The sequence below is a fragment of the Centrocercus urophasianus genome, unplaced genomic scaffold (genome assembly GCF_019232065.1).
Source record: "Centrocercus urophasianus isolate 14NV4802_14NV808 unplaced genomic scaffold, USGS_Curo_1.0 seq_10, whole genome shotgun sequence".
NCBI classification, from domain to species: Eukaryota; Metazoa; Chordata; class Aves; order Galliformes; family Phasianidae; genus Centrocercus; species Centrocercus urophasianus.
Genome location: NW_024884142.1, coordinates 46,543,360 through 46,569,270, shown reverse-complemented (window position 1 = coordinate 46,569,270; position 25,911 = coordinate 46,543,360). Strand labels below are relative to the sequence as shown.

At 38.5% G+C, this 25,911-nt stretch overlaps 1 protein-coding gene across 5 annotated transcripts in view; it reads right to left on the bottom strand.

Annotated features, from left to right (window-relative positions):
- L3MBTL3 (L3MBTL histone methyl-lysine binding protein 3) overlaps positions 1–25,911 on the bottom strand; it is a 75,184-nt gene that overhangs the window by 45,885 nt on the left and 3,388 nt on the right. For 2 of the 5 annotated variants that reach the window (XM_042826480.1, XM_042826488.1), the window contains exons 2-6: positions 18,251–18,362; positions 5,860–5,971; positions 3,505–3,664; positions 2,368–2,506; positions 488–572 (exon numbers count right to left, since the gene is read on the bottom strand). In XM_042826480.1, coding sequence (XP_042682414.1) covers positions 488–572; positions 2,368–2,506; positions 3,505–3,664; positions 5,860–5,971; positions 18,251–18,352 — 598 coding nt within the window. In that variant the 5' untranslated portion in view covers positions 18,353–18,362. Of the gene's footprint in view, positions 1–487; positions 573–2,367; positions 2,507–3,504; positions 3,665–5,859; positions 5,972–18,250; positions 18,363–19,838; positions 20,112–25,394; positions 25,874–25,911 lie in introns of those variants that run through there. The other 3 variants (XM_042826471.1, XM_042826497.1, XM_042826507.1) reach the window with 3 other exon arrangements.

Below are 25,911 nucleotides of genomic sequence, written 5' to 3'. Positions count from 1 at the left end.
CAGTTCCATAAATGTGTCTATTTCCAGCCATACCATAGATACAAAATTGATCCCCCAGGAAAGAAAAGGAAACTTTCACTCCTGCTTAATACATGTATTTCAACATCTGGGAACAAAATGGATCTGATTCCCCTTAATATTGGCACTCTTTAGAGGGATGAAAAAAAATCTAAATTGTGCACCAGCTACATTTACAGTTACTATATAACTCCACGCTGCCAGGCATATATAAACTGGCTCTTTGTAAAAGGCAATCAATCGCTGAGAGTCATTTTATATCCCCAATATTGCCGCTTGGTTCTCAGAGTTCTTCAGTCCTTACAACTTAATTACTACAAATAACACTGATACTGTCTTTTTGCAGATGGGCAAAACTGTATTTAACAGTGGATAAAAATTTGGTGAAACAATGCTGGCAATCCACAGCAAGAGGTAGGTATCACATAAATAAGTGACACTTGAGATTTTGTTTCATAATTTAACTTACTTTGTTTCAAAACTGTTATATCCCCTTTTCTTTTTCTTCTGGCTCTCTGTGAGACTCTCAAAATTCTGCCTTCAGATTTATCCTCCTAAATAAAAAGTATTCAAACGTTAGTTCAGAAGTCTAATAGATAAGAAACAGACATGTGAAGTTTAACTTTGACTTCATTTAAATGGCTTCCAGGAAGATCTCCGTTATCTCAGACAAACCTGTAGATGTCTAATAAAAACAAAGCAAGCAATAAATCACAGCAAACACAGTGGAAATGACAGAATACTCCCAGCACCTGTCTCTCAGCCAGCACAGCTTTGTCTATGCCAGGGACAGATCAGTGAGCCTTCAGTAGGACCAATTGAGATGGACATAAATAGCTGTACTTTTGATATGTTCATGCTTCCAAAATAATGTGAAGGCAAACCTTTTGCACAACTTTTTCTGCTTTGTTCAAATGTATAATTACTCAACTAAACATAAAATGACACTGATCCTTTTTATTTATTTCACTGCTTGTGTAGTAACAGATTTCCAAGCATCTGAACAGATGAACAAAACCAGTCCTCATCTGGGAGAGCAGACACACGGCAGCAAAGGAGCTGTCCTCAAATTTTTCCTGAGGACACTGTTATACAGAAAGCTGTGGACTCTCTTTCGACACGCATTGTGTCCTTCCACAATTCTGTGACTGCAGTGCTCTCCCCTTCTCCCTCCAAACAGTGCTCCTCTCAGTAACGCCACAGCTATTGAGAGGAAAACAAACATTACAGGAAGCTGCTGCAAATTCTTGTTCTCAGATGAAAAATAACTCCAAAAGGAAGAAAACAAAGGTGCCCCAAAGTGCATTACACTGCAGCATAACACAAACCCAAATCCCAGTCAATTTGTCATTTCCATTTTTACTCCTTCAGGAAATACTCCACAGCCAACCAGAGGAGTGAGAATTTTTGCACGTATGGCCTTTGAGGAACAACACGTGTAAATGTGGAAGCCACCTAGAGCTGACAGTGGACAACCCCTACTGTTAAACCCATCCACTGCTAAAAATAACAAAGTAGATAAGACTGTGTGTGCTGCTTCTTCTGGTGCAGAAAAGTATTTCAAGCACAGATGAAATGTTTCTCTTAAGTTCTAGCATTCAGTTTTAAGTAGCAACTGTCACCACAAGCCAGAATCTCCAGAACAAGCTAGGGCAATGACAGCAAGAGCCACATGAACTTCCTTCTAGTGAGGAAGTCTTGGAGGTTAGATTACTCATCCCTGTAAGTATAATCAGAGCTGGACATGGCTACTTTGTTTGCTTTAGTGTGTTTTTATATCTTTATAATTACTCACGAAGATTATGGTAATCGCCACTAACCATAAATCAGAACACCAAAATCAAACAATTGGCATATGCTTCTTCCTGAATCAGAGAAACTCTTGGTAACCGTTGGCTATGCTTTTCTAAAGCAAATTACGTTACAAAATCAAAAGTATACTCTCCTTAACTGTAACAGAACTTTCTTTACAAATAAATCACTAGTCTGTAATTGTTTACTCGTGTAAAGTAAACAAGTAACAGGCATTGGGAAATACATTGCTTTGTTTTTCTATACTACAGTACTAACAATTCTGGATTGGCATCAGTTTTCCTTTAAGTTCCTTTTGTTCTATTCTTAAAAAAAAGGAAGGAAGGAATAGGAAAAAGAAAAAGCAGTTTCTATCCCTTGTCAACAGTTAGAATGTGCTGAAGAGGCATAATTAAAAGTGAATCAAGTACTTATTGTGGCTTTGATGGAGTAATGAAGTCATTTCTATTTGCAGAGTGACGAATCTATTGACATTGCAATATAAGGCAAAATTCCTACTAAAATGTTTGCAGAAATGAGTTTATGATGCATACTAACAGTTTCATCGGGATTATCTTTCTTCTCCTCATTATCCCTGGACTCTTCTTTGAGAGGTAATTTTGCTTTTCTTTTCCGAATGACTTTGGATTCATCATCCCCATTGCATTCCATGCTGGGCTTTTCCTCCTTTGGTTCTCTATTTCAGGAGCAACACAATGATAAAAAATATTATTTCATTTCTCATATTCATAACAGAAGTAAAATGCAAGTAAATCTAAAGGTCAAGCGCTTGTAGGTCCTATGAAAAATATTATGAAGGCATTATGAAAAATACATTCTTAGGAAAACTACTAAAAATTACATCTGTCAAAAAATTAAGCTGAAAGACAAACAATAGAACTGCAAAAGGACAGCTGTCAGCCTGCATTGAACAGTTTAGCATGTTTTAAATAGTCTTCTCTCACGTACCACCAAATCTGGCAAAGAAGCAAACTGTGAAATGTTTAGGACTGCAAGGCAGTTTACAGAAAGGAAAGAAAAGGTAATCATTAAGTCTGACAAATCCAATTGGAGAAAGTTGATACATGACTGAACAAATTGCTAAACAAGCAAACAGAATAGAAAATGGCAAAGCAATTAACTAAAAATGGAAGAAATGCACAAAAACATAGATGTTAAAGATTGCTGTAATGCAGAACGTAACATGGAATGGACCCACTAACTGAAGGCTTCATTTATGATGAGATGAACTGCAGTAGCTCAAAGAAAAGGAACCGAGAAACCACAGTATATTCATGTTTTTACTCACTGTCATCTATAATACAGCTCTTGAACTTAATTACAATTAACTTACCACACCAACCATCTAATTACTGATTATCCTAATTCCAGTGATTATGAAACAGGGTGGGAGTTTGACACTGATTCATACATCCCATAGACTGTATCGCTGTTTGCATCTGACAGCAGAACACAGCACTCTCTGAATAAAGAAGACCGCCTTCAACATCAGCATTAGACAAAAAGCAAATGTTTCATAACTCACTGAGTTTAAAAACAATGAAAGAATGTTATAAACTGCTGGAGACTCACCAAAACATGGCTGCCACACCATTAATGCTTTATCACACCACTTTTATCTCATGCTGCATTTACGCCAAATTCTTTGCTTCTATGCTTTATAATAGTACCTACTTGTTTTTTACTTGCTGGGCACATTTTTGGCTGCAAAATTTCCCTTCAGGAACAAATTCTTCTACAGTACCATAGTGATAACAGTTTTCACAGAAAACAAGTCCATCCATTTTTGCAGTTTCCTTCAACTTTGAGGAGATCCCTGTCTTTTCTGAAAAGGCTGCACAATGAAAAAATAAATTCACTTAGGTCGAGGTGATACATTTCCAATGATGTTTAGCAAGCCTTGTAAGCAAACAGAAAACTGAAGTCATGCCACTTTTGTTAGAATGAAGAACTGAAAACTGATGTCTGTATGGGGTTTATTCCCAACAAGTTTTCATATTAAAACACCAGAAAAAATCTACTGATTTCATTTTCCTGGCATCACTGGCACACTGACACTGCTTGAAGTTGCTACTCATGGAAAGAGTGAATTTTCTGATAGGAACTGTGCTAACTATCTGGAGAGTTGCTGTTGCAGAGTTCATCACCTCATGTTGCACTGACATGACTCATATTTGACATGTAGGGTCATCTGGGGAGAAGTTATCTTTTAATAGCTTATACCTTACTTCTGGAAATAAATCACTAACTACATTTCAGTCTTTTACTGCAGCAGCTATTGCTCAACAACCCTGAGGTCTACCAAAAGTGAAAAACAAATAAACAAACAACTAATTTGTAGCAAATAGATTTTAAAACAGTAAATTAGTAATTTACCATAAGCTATGACTTCCCCTTGGGAGGCATGTAGCCTAGGGCAGTATGCTGTTACTTTTGCTCACAGTCAAATACTCAGCACTGAAGTTCTTCAGTTCCTAAAGAAGGCTGTTCACTTTACACTGCCAAAAGGTAAATTTCAAGTCACTATTTATTTTATTGGAATACCAAACTGTCTTTAAAAATTGAGTCAAGTGAACTCTTGTGTGCAGACTATCTCCACTAGAATAGTACATTATTTACGTGATATATTTACTCCCCAGTCATTAGCAGTCCAAATCAATCATTCCCTCACATAACTGAAAATTTTAGCAGGATTATATCTTTGGGGAGCAATGAATTAATCAAAGAATGTGCAAGATATTTGTGATGATTGCTTAATATGTTTATGTGCCCAAAATCACACCTGACTTCAGTAGCGAGATTTTTCAGGCTTACTGGACAGTAGGGGATGAAGATATGTTTTTCTGTAGGCAAACTGTAATCTCTCAGTCGAAAGAGAGAATCTGCTGCACTACTACACTATTATGTCGCTGTCACTCTCATCACAGATCTGGATCTTGAATATTTTAAAAGTAATCACTGACTTGGAAACCTATAGACCAAAAGCAGTAATGTGAAGATTCAGACCTTCTTGCTGAGATCCAAGCTAATTTCCCATTGATACAAATGTTTCAATTATTTATATAAGTCACATGACAATGGGGCAACAGCAAAAGAATACTTTCATTGACTTTGCTTATTCTGTTTTGTGAGAGGCTACTGACGATTATTAAAATGGAATTTCAAATTCTGTTTCTCAACTTACAGAATGCATATTCAAAAAGAAAATTGATAACATATAATATAAAAAAGAAGGAAAAAAAAAAGTAGTTGTAAGCAACCACAAAAACAGCTGTGCTATTCTTTCATGCTGTTCCATCATTGTATCAAAATTCTCAGAATTTTGAACTATGTAAACCAACGTCCCCTGAACACTAGAAGTGTTTTCTCACATCAGTACTTTATTTAAAGGACACACTGTATCTTGTTTTGCACCTTGTTATTTAGACAGACACTACAAAATTATTAGAATGTCACCACTCATGATAAATGTAAATGGTTATTACATGCTACTTTAATGTTGTGATAAAGTATAGTCAGCAGAAGCAAGGAAAAAGTGCAGAGACATAAACTGAGCTTGGTGGGAGCAGTTGAGTAGCAACTAAGGTTACACAAAGGCTGTTTACAGACAGAAATGAACACTGTAGGAGGTCAGTTAAGTCTGTGAGCAGTCTGGAGAACCAGCTTAATAAAAATAGCAGCAAAAAAATTCTGAACAATTTAGAGTAAGAAGTTGACCGCTTTCGAAATTAAACACAAAAATACTAATTCTAAACTTAAAAAAAAAATACTGTAAGAGAAAACTGTGGCGATAATTCAACTTCAGATGGTTAACAGTGGAATTATTTCCTTTTACCTTAAAATACATTTATTTCATAATTATCAGCATCCAAACAAACAGGTAGGATCATCAGAGATACTTCCTGCATTAAGCAAATAAGTCATTTCATTTCATTTTAATTTTAATTTGGGGGGCAATCTTGTAGAAAAACTGGTTCATTATATAAACTACAGTCTACTACAGAAAACTTCAGTGACTTCTTAGCTGACCTTCTTGAGCAGTTGGAACCATCCAGGTGGTGGTAGCCATGGCTTTTTTAACACTTTCCATCTCATTTTCATCTGTTATCACCTCCAGGGCTCCAAATTCATTCACTCTAAACTGGTAGAAACAAAACAAGTAGCATTAAGCACAGCAAAAATTTACTAGCACTTTCTTACATATCATTTACACAGTATCCTCACCATATTACCCAATTTCTAAGTGTTTCTGCTTATCCTGCTGTAAATAAGCATTGCTTCTGAAAAGCAAAACACAAACTCATTTTGTTACCTAAAATTATAGTTTGCTAAAGTATTGATACGGATGCATCCACAGGTAGTTTGCTATTTAGCTAAAATATCAGAAAGCAAAAATCAGCAACAGAAATTTGCAGGAAAATCACCTTAGCTGTATGTCTTTCATCAACAGCAGAACAATGCACTCTAGTCACTGAGTATTTGTGTCAAAGAAAAGGCATATCAAATACAAATGCTTTGCAGAGCACAAAAATTCCAGCATCCTGCAAAACACTGCACTTCTCTGCTATAAAGTGCCCATAAACAAACATCTCAAGGCAGTTTATGAACTGTTTAATTACACACTGAATGTGATATTACTGTCAGCCAGAAGCAAGGCTCAACAATATCCCACATGCTGTGCTTACACAGCATCACTGTGAGTTATACCATCCTGCCGCCAGCAGAAAAGCGTCTTCCAAATGCCGTAATAATTACTGTGCTACCAGACGAAAATAAACCTCCCGCTTCCCAGCCACTACTTGGTTTCCAGGCCCAGCTGGGTGTATGGGTTGAACTAAAGGCAGTATTTTGTCTGTGACAGTCTACTTTAAATAGCAAAGGGGGTGTAACTATCTGAGCTCTATCAAATGTCTCTAGAAGTGAGGTGCTGTGATCAAAGAAGATCAACAGAAAAAAACAGGTCCAGGAGAGTCTTTCTAAGCTCCCCTGTACCCACCTGCTGGAACGCCTTTTTAAGGCAGTAGCGCTACACATATTTCTGCATCACTAACTAGGCAATTTTACATTGAGTAAATAAGGAGAAAAACTGCCCAGCATTGTGCCTCAGGAAAGTCCTGGCACTGTGCCCCTCTGCGCCTCAGGAGAGTATGGGATGAAGCATGTCCACTTATACTGGGCCCTGCTGTGGTCTGCAAGTGGTTCTGAATGAAAGCCAAGTTTTTTGCTTAAAATCAGCTATGTTTGCAACAGAAATGCAATTGTGGATAAGCTGCCAACAAATCCATCTGGACTGAAAGACCACAAGTTCAGCTTTGAAAGGACACTAAATACCCTAACACCACACGCTCACACTCAAGTTTGCGGACAGAAATTTACGCTGTTCCAACGAAAAGAAACAGTTACCACTTGGAAGAGGATCCCTGTGTCTCACAGCTGACTTCAGCACCCCATCTGGTCCCTACTTCGGCTGAGCTGATTTTTGCTATTCGCGCTTTGTCTGCTGCCTCAGAAAATGGTGGATACTAGAGGCAAAACCTTATTGTTTCTACAAGGCACACTGCAGCAGCAGCTGGCTCAGCAAGAAGACACAGGTACAGACCTGAATGCTGTGCTTCACTCCAGTGGCTGACTGGCCATAACAAACATAGACGCGCTTAAGGTGTTTCTGAAGAGTTCAGTTGATATCCAAAGCTTTTCTGTATGGCCTGATCTGCGTTAAGCCCGTATACACCACTGGTGCCACTCTGACATTAGCCTGCCCTTCGGACTTCAGGGGGCTGACTGATATGCATCAAATACCTAAAAACAGATGACTGCAGAGAGGCAGCTCCTGGACAGTCTTTTACTTGAGGATGCTCACAGCAGAAATAGCATAGCATATTAAACCGGGCTTAGGCTTTAGGGCTAAAGCTGAGCATGACCACCGTTCCCTGTCTCAGTGGGCAGGACAGCGTGACACTGGTTGTAGGCCACCAGCCAGGTCTGACTCCTACAGTCCTGCTTTTCTCACAGCCTTGTCTCTATGGATGTCAAGGGCCTCCTGCTTAACCCTCACAAGTGTTCAGTCATGAACTTGCAGCAGACAGAACCGCTTTAGCTCTCTGTTTCCCAAACTAAAACCTCTGCACAGTGATCTCTCAACAGCTGACCAGAAATATGCCTCAGATCTAGCAAGTCATGCTCTGGTTTCAGTCAAGGAAGAACAGCAGTGGAAAACTTATGACACAAGTTAATTACTGAAAAACAGTATAGATAGCTATGCAGAATAACATATTGCACGAAGCCCTCACAGAGCAAGAGCTGCCTGTGTCTATTGTTGAAGGATGACAGAAAGAGATTTATATTAACAGTGATGGTATCTGTGTTCATTCAAAAAAAATTAAGATATATATATATATAAAAAAAAATAGGAAAAAAAGAAATAGGAAAAAAGAAAAAAAAAACAAGAACAAAGGAAAAGAAAAAAGGAAAAGATTCTTTTACAACATTTTCTCTATTTTGGTGATCCAAGCTGAAATAATACCAAGAGCACCCTTCCTACAATCTTCATTTGTTTCTCCTGTTGTCTTGACAGGATAAAGGTCCAAGCAGGAGACACAGAGCCAACCTTTGGGGAATTACCAACAGAATTATAGGAAGTAAAAATGTGTTTCTTAGTCACAAAATTCCTCAAGTAAATATATAAATTTGCATTGGATTAAGGCATTTTCCTGAAATCTGTCCAGTAAAGCAAACATGGATGGAAAACATTAAAGTAAAACAGATGGAAACAAAGTCAGACAATTACCAAGTACTTTTAAAATAATCTCATAAAGTAGCTTAATTTTAATCACTTCAGTTTTTAAAAGAATAAGTTAGAAATGTTGCTGGGTATGAATTTAGTTCACTTTTGCCAAATGTCTATTTGCAAACATTAAGTAAGCTCTGAACAAGAAAATCAATCCCCATTTTCCAGTGAAAACAACGGTCTTAAAAGAAGGAAAAGAGGAAGAAATCTCAAAAGTTTTGCTGAGCAAACCTACAGTAAAATAAATACAAATAAATGTAACAATTAAGTAGAAAGTTTCACTTTCAGAGCTTCCTACAGATGAGCCACAAAGGCAAAAATGCACTTTTTATACTCTTACTGCAGTTCTTTTCATTTAACATGTATTGTAAACTGCGTTGGCAGAATGAGTACAATTGTTAGTGATTAAGTATACAACACAGAACTTACTTAACTGCCCTGTTTAGTAGTTTCCTGCTAAAGGATCAAAAGGAAATTAAACAGTAACTTCCATCCAAGCATTACTACAGATTCCTTCCACTTGATGCTGAGATACATTTTCAGATCCTCAGGAAATGATTTCCTGATATACCAGCATTTCAGCTTACTTGAGTGCCAATTCAACACCCAGGATTGTTTTAATTTTCATTCAACAAAACAATACATTCAGGAAAATCAAGGTTTAAACATACAGTGATCAACACTATAAACACTTTCTGAACCATTTCTGACTATTTGTATGTCAGCATTTTCTACAGGATTCACAACTGCTAGATACAAACAATTTTTTTAAAAAATTAAAAATGCGTTAAAATGTCCACAGAATTAGAATATAATATCATGAGTTACTGTAACAAGACCTTTGTTTCCTGCAGGCAACTGTACCAGACAAAGTATTTCATGGATTCTTCAGCTGCAAAGCAGAAGTGTACGCACTTTTTGCAAACTCTAGTGAAATCCCATTTCTTAAATATACTTTCTAAAAAACAGTTTTCTGAAAGCTCTTACTTGAAAAACCTTCCTCTAACTTCCCATTTAAATTTATTCAGTCAGTTTATTCTCATTTGTTCTTAACCCAACATTACTCTGTTCTTTCTTTTTCCCAGCACTTACTCTCTGGGTATACCTCTGATTTGAGGGATTCTGCACCTCTAGATTTCATTTTACTATGCTAAACACAAGCTGCTTCTGTTCCCCTTGTGAAAATGGTACTCCAGCCCCTTGATCAGCCTTTCGCACCATGCGTTGTGCTCAACTGCAGAAATTCACTTTTTCAGTGAAAATGGACCAGAATCTAACTATGTATAACATCACAGGCAGACTGCCTCTAGCCCTCCTCCGTGGCTTCAGCACTTTCTTATTTCTAATAAGGGTTCTCTGTTTTGTCACGAAGGTTGGGAGGCACTCTGTAGTTTTATTTAGTTTTATTTAGGGGGAATTATATGTTAAAAGGGCTTTTAGTTATCTTGTTCCTCATCTGGTAAAAATGCTAAGTATATCCATCAATCAATGTGAAATACAAATAAATTTGCAAAAAATGAGGACAGTCTATCACGTGACAAATCAGTTCTTAGAAAAGCAAACCTACGGGGAAAAAACCATACACAATTCAGTTTTTAAATTAGTTCCTTGCTGCTGTATGTATCTAACCCAGAGCAACAAATATCAGACTATTTCAACCAACTGTTATTTCTGCCCTTTCAGGAGTGCACAAGACCTCATAGAGATCAAATCAGAATAAAGCCTACTATTGCTTTCTACAGGGTAAAAATGATATTTAGGAGAGCAGGCAGAAATAAAAGGGATGAAAAAGGAAGAGCGGGTCAAGTGCAGAAGACAAATTAAAAAAATGCAACTAATGAACAACTTCAAAATAAATTACAAAACATGGCCAACACTACCATCTACTGGGCAAGATTAGGACAAAGAGCTCATAGAAATATATATAATTGTTACTGCACACTGAGCATAACTTCAGGAATAAAACTTAACTTTATCACACAGCAGTGTGACAGCAGACTGGCTCAGATGAAACCCTCAAAATTTGTATTATCCAAAACAAATTGAGTATATGTTCATCAGGGCTACAAAGTAACTGAACTTACGTGAAAGAATTAAAAAGCTGTCTGTGGAGAGGGCACTGGGACACATGGGACTCCAGGCATACAATCCCAGTAACTATACTTGAATCTCTACATAGCACTTATCGCTGTTCTTGATTTTAATCATAGACATCTCCAGTAGATTCAGCAGGACTGCTCATACAAACTGAGGCGTTCTGGCATCTTACAGCTCCACCTCTCTTCAGAGCAAAGGAATTGCCATAGACAATATATGTCCAACCACATCCCACTACATGCCAAATGATTTTTAAATATTATTTGAGTGATTAAGCAAGTGCCAGAACTTGTCCGCTCAACCACTACCTTTTTCTTAGTGCATATGCTTGATAAAGCCTTCACATATGTGAGCACATACTATTTTCTTCCACAGAATCACTGCCTCAGCCACGAACTGGATAGTAATCAGAAAATGAGGCAGCTGATGGGTATTTCATAGTTTTTCTTCAACCACTGAGGTTACTCTCCATTGTTTGAAAGTAGAATTACTGCTTATTTTTTCTAAAAATAAGCAAACAAACTTGAAATAACAAGGTGCACATATCCCCAAAAGCTTTAGGTTCTCTAACAATACCTGTTACAATGCAGTGGGCAATAACTTCTGAAACAAAGCCTCTGTTCACAGCCACGCACCAAATGAAACAGGAATACCTCTTCCTAGCTCTTCATTACTCTGAGAACCCTACTCAAGCTCATTTCAAATCCCTTGGCAAGCACCCTATTTCTACAGCTTGCCTGGACACACCATTTAGATTCTTTCACATATAAAGAAGGATAGGGAAATCTGTACTGGCACCTGGCTATTCCCTTCACTTGAAGGTAAGGGCAAATGCAGTCTGGATGCTCCAGCTCTGTCAAGCATGGCAAAAACAGAACAAAAACAACAAACAAGCTAAGAAGGATCTCTTCATACTTAGTGTTCCCTAAATCATCACCATCATAGATAAAATTCCACATCACTATCAACCAGCAGATCCAGACCCCCTCCACTGAAATCACTGCTGGCACAAGTCAAGCACTTCAAACAATCCATAACTGATTTCAAAGTGCTTCAGTAACAGTGCAACAGGATAATCCAGAAGTAATAAAGAAGTAATTTCTATCCAAATGCCCTTACCCAGGCAGGCACAAGCAGGAAACAGTTGAAGGATTTACTTTTCGAATTACAACTCACCCTCAACAATAATAGGAACATCATCACTTCCCAACTGAAAGCCTAGGTACCATCAGCAAACATTTACCTCTAGTAAGAGAGATGGACATTTCTCAACCCTCAGTCTTGTCTGGAGTAAACTTCAGCTACTTGATTCTTAGACATCTTCAGTCTCTTTTAATTTTTCCCTCCAGACTACTCAAGAATTATCTTAGCACCTTAGGATTTCTCAGCGATTGCTCCCACTGCACACTCAGTCTGCCTTATCTCCACTTGATGAGGAAATCGCAACTAAAGAGGCTTTCTTAAGGTAACAGATAAATCTGTGCCAGAGTCAGAAGTCAAGGCTCTGTTGGGTATTTTTATACTCCTGTCTGCCAACACGCTTATTGATCCAGAACTTGACCTGTAAAGCACTCCTGGCTCTGAATTATTTCAGCCAGAGTATTTCTAAGTACCAGATGCTAATATCTCTCAGGGGACCCAAACAAGTGACAAATAGATAATGAATGGCTACCTGCCAAATTTTGGTTTCTGCAAGTTGTTCAGCACCACACGGGAAGGCTGTGGTACCAGCAAACGCAGCACCAAACCTTCCCGTGTGGGACTCACCTGCACCATTCACCAACTATTCCTTATTCTTCTTGAAGTCCTTTGCCTGGATATTTACAAGACTCACAGCACCTACAGTAAATGATGCAGAAGAGAATTGCTATTTGCTAAATAACCATGCATGTTTCAATCCTATTTCTTCAGTGCAGTAGACTCTATACACAAAGATCCAAGAGAAACTTAACTCTGTCATTCCTTGATTTTGGAGTTTCAGCAATTTTAATAGTGAAATTTCCTTTCTGGTCCTTCTTTTTAAAGACAAACGTAAAATTAGCTTTTTCACAAGGCACAGTGTTAGTAAAAAATCCATGGCAATGAGGCACAACATAGGCTAATTAATTACATTAGACTGCAACAGAAGAAAGCCATTTCCATGTGGCAAGAGACCACTAGATCTGCTTGGACTGACTTGTGGCCTAAGGAAGTCTATCATTACTTGCTTTCTCTTCCTTGAGCTATCCCTTCTCAGCTTCCCTGAGGGGGAACCAGCACCTCTCTCAGACAATATCTTCCTGGTGGGACAACTGGCACCCCACAGCTGATGTTTCCTGCAGAAACCTGCACCCTGTGGAAGAACTCACCACCTCGACTCAAAGTGTAGCCCATGACACTGCAGGAAAGCAGAGCTGGCCTTACACAAGGAAAGTGCTGCACTAGTATTTCTGCCATATAATCACACGAGAGAAGGGTAACTTGCTTTCAAAACGTTAATTATCTCAAGTGAGTGTGAGTGGATTTCAGAACAGGCAGGTGAAAAAGTGCAGGCTGCTGCTTTGGGCTGTCTGCACAGTCCAAAACACAGCACTCTGAGTCATGGCCACCCTCTTTACCTTGCAGCTCAAAATACCCAGCAGTGTTGCTTAGCTGGCCAGAATTCTGCCATTCCTGTTCTGCTGTTATAGCCAGTTTTCTATGAGACTAGCTGCTCAGATCTATTTACAGGTTAATTTCTTCACCATCAAATTTATTATTGTCTTTTTTTCAGTTCAATCACAATTTGCAAGCTGGAATCAATGACCAAAATTCTTTCCATGCAGCTTGTAGCAGTTCACTTTCAAAACACAAGCACTGCAGAACAAACTCGTTACAAAGTACTTCATAAACTTCTGTCAGTACAGTAGGATGTAATTATAAATTATTACAGCTTTTCCAATTTAATGAGCACATTTAAATCTTGAAGTGATGGTGTTACTGCCTGCACTCGGCACTCAGACTTTAGGAAAAAAATGCATTTCACATTCACACCATGCAGAGTAACTGGTAAGCACTGACATTTTTCAGATGAGCATGTATTACTTAATCTGCCACATGAAGGAATTTTGTGATTTGTGAACTATTTTAAACACTACCGGAATTCAAGTTTTCTGGTTTATTTTTACATCTTGAAAGAACTCCTAACATCTAATGCTAAAATTTTTGTTCTTGGTCCTCTGTGCATCATGTTATACAATCTTAATTCTCTTTTTCTTGAATAATTTGAAATTCTAGCATTTTCCACAAACACTCACTATTTATCTGTCACATGCTCAAAGTAACGTTCAAGAAATATTAACTATTTTAAGACTGTTTTTACTAAGAAGTTTTAAGGAAGTTTGTCATGAGAACGTGTTCGTATAGATTCCTCCAATTACAGCTGACAAAAATCTAACAACTAATACTGCAGAAAATAACAGGAAGAAAACATTTCTAGCATTTTATGAATTTTAAAAGAGGTAAGAGGCCATGGACTAGTTGAGAATAGAGGCTTGGTGTCTGATGCAGCTCTCTTATGTTCATTAAGCTGGGAACTGACTGCCCCCTGGTGCAGCATTTCTCCATGAAGTTCAGTTAGCATGAAACTGGCCACAGGATTTTGTAATAAAAAGAAAAAAATAAATTATTACCTATATCTGGTTGTTCTTCATTAGAAAAGTTAAATATGAACAAAGTTTAGAAACTATTGAGAAAAATGATTTGTAAATGTTTTAAGCACTGGCATTATTGAAAGGGTTTTTACCTCGTTTCATTCACAGAAGAACCTGTATTCACAAAACTGAAGTGGTTCTATAAAAGAAGGTTGTTCTTACTACAGCTACATCAGCTACACTTGCCTGATAATTTCAATTGATGAGGTTGGGTGTTAATATGACACGCAAAGAAAGAGCTCTCTTAAAATATCTGTATGGAAAAGTAAGTATGAAACTTCCTTGTGCAAGCAATTACGACAGGTAAATGCCCTGTGACTAAAAACGAGTTCAAGTAGCTCTATATTAAAAAGCAGCATTTCAAAAATTGATGTAAGTTTAACCTACAACATTTTTTTCCAATATTTTATAAAGAGAAAAATATACTAGATGTAAGCAACATATAATTCACTGTACAGTTCAGCTATTGCATATTATTTATTACATAAAAAAAACAAGAACTCCAATCTCTTACCAATATAGAAAGACACAATATTTGGATTTGTACACACTGCCACTATATGTTCTCACTGAATTTTTCAATTGTATTTCAGTCTAAATAAATGGCAATCATTTGATATCTTTAATGGAATGAGGTTACTGTAATTTCTGGAAGACACATGCAAGTTTACAAGAAGCAACTGCTACACAAGGCCACTTTCTTGAGGTCCAGAACACAGTACTAAAATAGTCTTTTATCAGTTCAGGAAAAACAATTGAAACAATGCTATTCTGTGAATTCCACAAAGAGCATAACGTATTTTTTTATGATCACATTTACAGCTTCATGGGATTAGTCACTCTTTTAACCGTCATTATTTGAAGCAATCCCAAAAGATGAGCTGTTACAGTTGTCTCAGAAGATTAAAATCCTGACTTTTCTAACACCCCTAGCTTTTCTTATCTACATAAATGTCTAGCCTTTCGCTGAGTCTTGATGTTCTCTGGTCCACTTAGTTCCTCAGGGTAATTCTGCCTTGTTAGAAAATATTTTTCCTTCACTCACTTTTAGAATGGTTCCACTTTGATTTCTTTCAGTATCCCCTTCATCTTACGTTATTAAAAAAAAATAGCTACCTGCCCTGTTCTCTCTGAAGAATAATCTTTCATTATTCTGTGTACATTACCACCTCACTTCTCACAGTGCTTTTTTCAATTCCTGGACAAAAGAAAGAGCTTCTATCCAAAAATCAATTATTGGTTTGTGTCTAACAATCAGTTGGCCGTAAGAAAAACCTTAAAATGGAGCCCAGACTTTCCTTCAGAATGTAGTATCTTGCATAATTTCAAGAAATCATGCTCAAGTACATCTCCCAGCTTTCTTGTTTGCTTCATATGAAAACTTTCCTATTCCTCTACTAATTAATGAGCCAACTTGTGCTTGTTTTGTTTCTTTTAACACAGGGAAAAAAGAACAAAGCAAGTACTGGTGAATAGTAAGATATAATTGTATTTTCTTGACTTTCACCTTTTGTGTTCCTTCCTCAAACATTTCTGTATTATGTTTACCTTTCACACAACTTTGCTTATTAAAAAGTAAGGAATTTTAAAATTCTGACATTATTTAAAAAATACAGAACTTGTCAGGGATGTGGAGGCTGATGCCAGCATTCAAAGCAGTGACCATGAGACAGTGAAGTCTGAAGGGACCAAAATGAACCCTGAAATAACAGCACTGAATTTCAGGAGAGCAGATATTGGCTGGCTCAGAGATTTACTTGGCCGGATCATATAGGAGACAGTTCTAAAGGGTAAACAGGCTCAGGAGACTTAGATATCTCCTGGGTCAACCTTTTCACACCACAAGATGCATACCAATGCACAAGAAGTTAGGCAAACGTGGATGAAGGCCAGAAGGAAAGAACTGAGAACTTCTGACTTAGTTTAAATGCAAAGGGAGGAAATATGTAGAAGGTAACACTGAAGAGAAATAGAGAAGATATACAGAGACACTGCCCAAGCATACAATGATGGCATTTGGAAACTGAAAGCTCAGGTGGAGAACAAACTAGCACAGACAACAAGAAAAGTATGTATGTGTATAGGCGGCAAAAGCAAATCATCAAATTGGAGAGAGGGGTTGATACACTGGAGTGCTGGGCTGCTGTTCAGAAAAGCTCTACATGCTGAAAGAATGGACTAATAAGAACTCATGAAGTACTACAGAAGTGAATGAAAGGCCTGCACCTGAGGTGCAGCACAAAAGCCCAAGGCAGGCTGTATGAAAGCAGCTTTGCAGAAAAAGGCCTGTGGGTCCCTCAGGCAAGCTGAACACAAGACAGCTACGCATTGTGGCAGCAATGAAAGCCAGAAGCATCCAGGGCTGTTTCAGCAAGAAGGTAGCCTACAGGTCAAAGCATCTGGTTATTCACCTCTACACAGCTCTGGTGAGAGCAGAGAGCAGTCTGCCACGTCCAGTACCAGAAAAACATCAACATGTTTAAGGAACATTTAGATGTTGTGTTGAGGGACACGGTTTAGTGAAAACTATTGGTGATAGGTGGATGGTTGGGCTGGATGATCTTGTAGGTCTTTTCCATTTCTGATTTCTCTGATTCTATGATATGGGAGCAAATCCCATAGATGCTGCAACAGATGACAGGTAAGGAGAAGCTGAAAGAACCTGCAATTAAGTATCACTAAAAGGAAATAAACAAACAAACAAACAAACACCACAAGGGCAGTGAAATACTTGGACAAGTAGCCCAGAGATGGTGGAATCTCCAACCTTGACAATAGTCAAATCTGCCCTGGAAAAGGCCTGGAATAGCCTAATCTTGGTCAGAGTGAGGGGTCAAGATGAGGTAGTCCTCAGGTCTTTTCCAAAGAAAATTAATCTGTGATTCTCGTCTACAATTCTGTGTTTTAAAAACAAATAAAAACATTAAAAAAAACAATAACGCCTGCAACATATGTATCCTGAATTTCACACATTTTTAGCCTTTCAAACACAAGAAATTGTATTAGGCATCAAGGAATGTAAAGTGCCTTTAAAAACACACTTTAAAAACAATTTGTGAAACTAAAAATTAGTGAGGTTCAAAAAACAGACTTCTAGAAAACATCATCAATGTTTGTCCAAACGGCATCATAGGAAAATATCCACTATAATCAACACGAAAAAAAAGTGCAAGAAGCCTCTAACACCAAAGCTGCACTTTTAGCTAATGCTGACAGGGAAACCTGAAGATGTAGTAAAATGTACCTCTCCCCCCCCCCCAAAAAAAAAAAAAAAAGGCAATTAAATATTAAAACAAAAACAAAAAAAAACCCTGCTATAATTTACTTGGGTAAATACATGCAGTGTGAAAAATTTAATTAAAAGTACTATTCCAATGCCATTCAAATCGCTAAACTATACCAGTCTCAGAAGCACTCACTTTATCCATTTTGCTAAGCATCCACATGACAAAACACAGAAAAAATAAAATATTTTTAGAAATAAAAAGAACTAAGAATATGAGACTGTGAAAATCAGTGACAGTACAGGCATTCTTAGTTAGACAGCACTGTAATACCCTAAATGGACTGAATATTCACACTTACATTTTAAACTTCTTGCATTTTGTGCATTTGATTACTTCTGTCTGTATAGTGAGGCAGTGTTAATTTATGCCTTCCTACAGGGATAACTGTTGTCTTTGCCAGCACCAGAAACTGAATCAAGAGACTCCGGAGCTAAAAGCTAACAGGCTACAGTCTCTTAACTCAGAGCTGCAGATTCATGTTTTATTCATAGAAGCAGATACCTACACACCAGCTTGTGAAATACATTCCTCTGGCATATAAAATTTGTATTTTGCTTATCAAAAATTGCAAATCTTACCTTCAGGTCACTTCCTGGCAATGTACCTATGCCATCCTTCCAGTCCATAACACTAAATACATCAAACTCCTGGCCATTTCCGCTGGAGGCAGATTCATTCATGATGCATGTACTGAGGAAAAAAAAGGAAAAAGAAAAAAGATTTTAAACTGAAAATGTTACAAATGCTCATTTCACTGGATATTTCTTTAAACGCACTTCATAGATTAGTATTAAACACTTCTTGGCATACTGACAATGTGGACAACTGATGACAATGCTGATAATATAAGCTAATGTAAAAGCAACAAGGAAGGGAAAATCTTCTGAAAACATTAAAAAGTAATTAATCCCTCCTTTATACAGCAGGAGGCTAGTAATGAGGCTGAATTGGAAAGAAATGCAAAATCTCAAACTGCAAACAAATCGGCATAGGGAAAACATACATTAAGCATACCTAAGAAAAAACATTTATTCTGGGGAATAACACAGAAATATATTAAGAACTATTAAAAAGAGCTTATTAAGTTAAGAAGATATTAGAGTTTTCCTGAATATCTCATAACATGAAGTGAAAGCTTTACCCAAGTTCAAATTAAAATTGCAAAATGAATTTAAAACTATCTTTCATTTTCATTGTCTGACTCAGGAGACCCAGGTATTCCTTGCCTGTCTCCACAGAGTTTCACCACGTGTTTGATTCGTATTTGTGAAATTCATTTACATGTAGACATGCACAGGAAAGCACATTCCAGCTTCACAAGACCTTATTTTACCAGATCCCTCTGCTTCAGCACAATGGAAGCAGAGGAGAAAATACTTATCTTTAGAAATAGTGGATTTGGACATTCTTTCCTGTGGCAAAAGTTTATCTACACAAGCAACACCACCACGTCACACTTGCCACCGGTGCCTGGCTTTGGCCCAGCACTTCTCTCTATCATGAATTTGACATCAGTTGCACTGAACTGCAAATGGAGATAGTGGCCATTTGTGACTAGCACCAGCTTATTGCTTCTTTACTGACTGCTCCTTTCTGCTTCTTACCAATCCAGTGATCTTTAACTTTGTGGCCTGGCACTTCATTTAGTATTTGTTGGATGTGGAATCTGAATCATTGAATCCCTTTCTGAAGGGACTTCCGCATTGTGCCTAGCAATTGAAACAATTTATGGCAAAAATGAGTCATACCTTCAGTTTGTGAACTATTAGCAAAAGCTTATTTCTTTTCAAATTAACAATCCTTGAACTCTTTAACACCTTCTAAGCCTCATTTTCCATCTGCAGACTGACTACAAACTTTCCCTGTAAGTATTAGCATTTGAAATTCAAATAGGCAGGTAGGTTTCTTTGACCTTATTTTTCAAAATCTTAATATTTAACATAGGTCCTACTCTCAAAATTTAGTTTCATCAAATATCCATTAATGCTCAGAAAATCTACAACATCCATAAAGACTGAGGGTGACATCTGTTTGCTCGCAGACAACAGAAAAAGGTACAAACCAAGCGCAAGTAAATGTAGATCTTTCAGAAGCTTTTGACTGAAAGTCTGAGGAGAAAAACACTTAGCTAATCAACTTTGTGGTGTAAAAAATATTTAAGCTTACTTTTTTTTTTTTCATTAGAAAAATTGTATCGGTCAATGGAACATCACTACCACCAGCCACTACTTCAGCACTGTGTCAACAGTGTGACCTCCCTTGTGTTTCTCCTTGGTTTCCTCCTTGTTTTCAGAAGGACTGTACTTGAGTAATATCTCATTCACTGAGCACTTTCACTGCCATGACTACCATATGACATTAAGAGGACAAAGCTGAACCTCAGCAGTAAGCACTGCTCACAATGAAAATGCCTACACTCCCCTTTGCTCCATGGGTCAGGTAGGTCTCAGCAATGGGTCAGCAACAGTCTGTGCCTACAGAAGGCTCTCTGACTAAAGACCACATATTCCACATGATGCATCTGAAGTAAAAACTAATGCATTTAATTTGTCTTTTCAATCCCTCAGTTTAGTTCTCCTTTGTGAGAAAATACTGAAAAACATATCATCAATGCACAAAAAAAATTTAAATATACCAATAAAATCAAACAAATCCAGTATGAACTATGAAATTCCCTGAATCCCCAGACCTTGTCTTTCAAAAACTCTCCCAGGCAAACTCACCAACCCACCTCAGGGCAGCTCCCACAGTACAAACTGAACTTGATCTGAGCCCAGAGTACAATGTGTTGTAGATCCCAAGCCTACCATGAAGGCAGTCTTTAGCAAGGCAAGGGAGCAGCTCATGTGCAGTAACACCAAACTCAACAGCAGCACGATGGCAGGAACACCAAAATTCTCACAAAAACACAAGACCCAGGCTGCTAAGAAATAGCTGAAAATTTGATCTACCTAGAAATCCATGAAATAGAACGCAAAATATACTTCTCCAAGCATGCTGGTATGACACGCTCCCCACAACTGGCCTGCATAGGCACAGACAAAGCTGTGCTCTGTATGAACTCAAGTTTCTAAGCCTTTTCAGTGGATGCTCTACTCAACTACTCTGTGGTTTGTTTATTGTGAAAAACACATTCCAAAGGTTCCTGCAGAAGGAATAAAGGTTCCTGCAGAAGGAATAATGAAAAGTGGGAAGAGGTCTGGATGGTAACGGGGAAGCACTTCCTTGTAGAGGCAGCTGACCTGTGGGCCACACTGCAGCACGTCCTGGCATCTCTGATAGTGCCACTGGTATTACAGATGTGCTTCATAACAAAATCAGTTGGAAAAAAAAAGACTACGTCCAAGTGAAACCTTTTTAGCAGAAAGGTACATAGTTCTCCCAAGAAAACAAACCATTTTTAAAATTAATGACACCTAACAAAGTACCCCAAGTAACAATCAGCAATAAAAATACTTCCATTGTTTGATAACATATTTGATAATGTTTTCCTTTTAAAATTAAGATTAGGGGCACAACCTGTACTTTCATATATTGATCCTCTTCAGCTTTCAGAAATGTTGGTGATGTGGATGAAAAGGTCACAGGGCAATGCAGATAGAAATTAATTTAACAAAGGGAATTACACTTAACAAAATATCTGTTTCCGGCTTCACTGAGCTTGCACGGATAAAAGATTGGTCTACATCTATCTAAAGCTGATAAGAAAGAGGGAGAAAAAGACCAATTACATTATTACAGCGGTGAGGTACTAAAAAAGGATGAAATCCTTTAGAAAGAGAACTACAGAATGTCTTATCTATTCATTTTCATTTTTAAAGCTCCAATGTAGCTCTTTGAATTAGTATAATTTCTTCCATAATAATTTCAGTTGCTATCATTTCTGATGCTACAACACTTCCAGAAAGGTTTAAAAATACTAGATGAATATAGGGCCAAGCAACTACAGGGCTGTGCCTGTGACTGCCACCAAGTGCCATCTGACATGAAGGTAAGGCCATCATAGTAAGAACTTGAAACAGTCATTTTCCAAAATCCACTATTAGGGATGCAACTGCATTTTAGTCTTAGCAGCTGTAAGCCACAAGATCTAGAGGAACGTGCAGTATTTTAATATTTCAATATTGACATTGCTCTAGACATACACACATGGAAAAAAAAACACAAACCGCAAAAACGTTGAAATAAGCATGAGTGTAAAATAAGATCAAACACATCCTTTAGAAAAAAACTTAGATTTTACCAACTGGTTCAGCAACAAATGAGTACCTCACAGAACAGATACTTAATGAGAATAACAGCATTAAAAATCAGATAGATTCCCCTGGTGAAAGATTCTCTATTTAAAAACTTAAAGCAAAGAAATAGGAGAGAATATGCCAATTAAACATACAAGTATTTTTTGAAATAATTACAGGTTATGTACTGAGTACGTCAGAGAGTAATAATAGAAGGATTTTTTTATTTCAGTCGGTACTTAAAAGAATTAACCGACACCTACCCAAATGTTGAAAGTCTAAGATGCTACCTGTGAAACACACAAGGAAGCACCACATGTCACTTCTACCACTGGGCTCAATTCAGAATAGGTCACTGGGCAGAAGAAAATCGATCTTTAAAAGCAAAGCCAATAGTCAGCATTACCAGATTGGCATAACCTATCTGGATCAGTGTGTCCATTCTATTTACTCATTCCTTTGTATTTTTATTTTTATTTTTAAGGAATTCTGAAAGCACAGCGCCAGAACAGTTGAGCAGCTTTGCTCCAGGAGAGAAGAGGCTGATGCCAGCTTCCACCCCAGGCTAATGGCTCTGTCTTGGAGAGGTAAAATTAGACACAAAGAGCCAGAGGAGGTCTGACCAAAAAAAAAATATATATATAGTCACGGCTGTCAGGTCAAGTCTCTGGTGGCTGGAAAAAGGGAAACACCACTCCCATTTTTAAGAAAGGGAGAAAGGAAGACCAGGTGAACTACAGGCTGGTGAGCTTCACATCTGTGCCTGGGAAGGTCATGGAGCAGGTCTTCCTGGAAAAGATAATAAGACACATCATCTCCACTATGGAGATGATGCTAAACAGCCAGCATGGCTTCACCGAGGCCATATCATGTCTGATCAATATGATGGTCTTCTATGAATAAGTGAAGGCATCAGTGGACAAAGGAAGGGCAACTGATATCTCTGATACTTAAACTTGTGCAAGGACTTTGGCATGGTCCTATAACATACCCGTGTCTCTAAACTAGAATTATGGATTTGAAGGCTGAAGTACTCAGTGGATAAAGAATTGGTTGGATGATCACAGCCAGACAGTTGTGGTCAATGGCTCTGTGGTGGAAGCTGGTCATGAGTACTGTCCCTAGGAGATCCATCAATGACACAGACCGTGGGATGGAGTGCACCCTCAGCACGTTTGCTGATGATACCAAGTTGAGTGGTGCTGCTGCCAGAACAGAAGGGGGAAACACCATCCAGAGAGACTTGAACAGGCTTGAAAAGCACACCCACATGAACCCAATGAGGATGAACAAGGCCAAGTGCAAAGTGTTGCACTGGGGTTGAAGCAATCCTAGATATGAGGACAGACTGGGAGAAGGATGTATTGAGAGCAGCCCTGTGGACTGAGGGGTCCTGATGAACAAAAAGCTGGACATGAGCCAGCAGTGTGCCACTGCAGCCCAGAAAGCTGATAGTATCCCGGGCTGCATCAAGAGGGGTTGGCAAGCAGGGCAAGCAGGTCCAGAGGAGGGCCACAGAGGGCTGCAGCACTTCTTTTATGAAGAAAGGTTGAGTGAGTAGGGCTTGTTTAGCTTGGAGAAGACTCCGGGGAGACCTCATTGTGGCCTTCTAGTACTTGAAGGCAGCTTATAAGCATGAGAAGGACGAACATTTTTCAGTCTGTTAGTGATAGGACAAGGAGAAATGGCTTTAAAATAAAAAAGGGGAAGTTCAGGTTAAACACAAGGAAGAAATTCTTTACTTGTGGGTGGTGAGGTACCAGAACAGGCTGCCCAGAGAAGCTGTGGATACTCCATCCAACCTGGCCTTGAGTACCTCCCATGCGTAGCAACCCTGCCTCAATTCAGTATAGGTCACTGGGCAGCAGAGAAAGGATCTTTCAGCAGAGAAAGGCAAGGGAATTAAACTGGATGGTCTTTAAGGTTCATTCAAACCCAAGACATTCCATGATTCCATGATTATATGAAGCAGCAGGTGAGGAGGGTGAGGACAAGAGACAAAAAGAGACATCAAAGGAGGTGATACCCTTACAGCCCCTAGCAATGTCCCATATGCCTTAAAGGCATGCAGGGAGCTGAAAACACCAGTCCTGACAGACATGCAGAAACAAAGGCCCAAGTCTTTTTAGCCAGATACCACAGATGACTATTTTGGCCATCTCCAATGAGGAGACTTTTAGCAGAAAATGTGCAGGCTGGAGGGGTCGTACATAGGGGAAATCAAGCTGATCAGCAGGAGACAATGAGTATCAGAACAGCCTCCTCTTTGGAGATGATCAAAGCAGATAAAGACATCCATGCCCTACTGCCTAGAAGCCAGTGCGGTTGCAGCTCTGGTGTATTTGTCTTTATCTGCTTTATCACATCTGTGTGGGAAAACTACTAGGGCTGAATCATCATAACACTCAGGCCAAACCACCCCCCATAGCAAATCTCCCCTTTTATTTTAGGCAAACTAGGGCTTAATCTAGCTTTAAAACAACAGTTACAGCGAAGGAAAGTTGCTCACAACTGAGAAACCAGAATTACTTCCTATTCACTGTAAACTAACCAGTGAGAGCCCATTTTTCTTCTCATGACTATCTGCTCAAGCAGGGCACACCACACACTTGTCTCCTCATCCTTCCACTTCTTGCACTTCTTGATTATGTACTTCAACAAAAACAACCCCAACAGGAACAGTGCAGGAAACAATGAAATATTTTGAGGGTACCCACTACATTTTAATATGCACTTCTAAAATATCTGCTTAATGTTTTAATTCTTTTAATGTTCTAATTCTTCTGATGTTGCCTTAAAATAAGTATCTGCAGATTACACATTTCCTTCAAAATCTCATTTTTCATCCTTGAAAAACGACTTTACCAGTTCTACTACTCTTCTGCTCTGCGTGTTGAAGGAGTGTCAGTGACAATTCCACTACTTTGCCTGTTGCTCACAAAATTTATTACAAGTAAGTTACTTTAAAAATGAGCTATATGTATATAGGAATTATATTCACAGAAGGACCTGAACTTAAAATCCTTGGCTCTCCTTAGCACTCATAAGAGGAATTGGACCAGATTCCCTGTCAATGTTGTCCCCTTGCTATTATTTCCTCTTGTTTTATCTCTTGCTACTTCTCTGTCTGCTGCACTCTCCAGGGACACAGTGTATGTTTGGCCTTGCTTCCTAGTAAATAGGCTTAAAATCTGTTTCCTCTCAGAAGGAACCTGGCCACCGGCATTACAAACTGCAGACCATGTTCTCTGTTAGGAGTGAGCCTGCACCAGCACTAAGAATGGATTTTGAATCTGAATCTGGTCTCTGCCAGCAGCTAACACAGGTACCAATGCAATGGATAACATTTGCAGTTACAGACAGCTTTTGGCTACTGTGTCATTTTCAAACATCCACAGAACACTGTAATATCCAATACTGATACTATTCAATCAACTAATAACATTCACTGACAACTTCCAACTTGTTTATAGAGAAGCTGTACCTGAGGAGCTCTGAGGAAGGATCTCCTCTACAACACCTCCATGACTTGTTTGTTTTCATCCCACTCTGTGCAGTCCTGAACAGGGGTTTAAGATGCTCAGATACTAAAACTGATATAAAACTCCCAATTTATTTACTCCCATTTGTTAATCTCTTCTATTTCCTTGAATTTGACACAGAATGACAGAAAACTCCCATCTCCTTCCATTTGCAGTGCAGACATCCCAGGAAGAACTGTTATGCACCAAATCTTCACACTGTGCATCACCCGATGTATGTCAAATTGTCACAAAGAGAAGTTAGCACCCACTGAGCCCCTCTGCACAGTCATGCCTGGCTCATGCCCTTCTCCTCTGTTCTGCCTGTTCTCAGCAGTCTCCCTGGGGTCTGCAATCCTTAAACCATTAATTCACTTTTTTTTTTTCCAGCTCCCAACTACTGGCCGCTGCATTTCTCCTTATCTCCAGTTCACAAAGAGTTCCTATTTCCCATTGTGATGAGTAGCGCTACTACTGAAG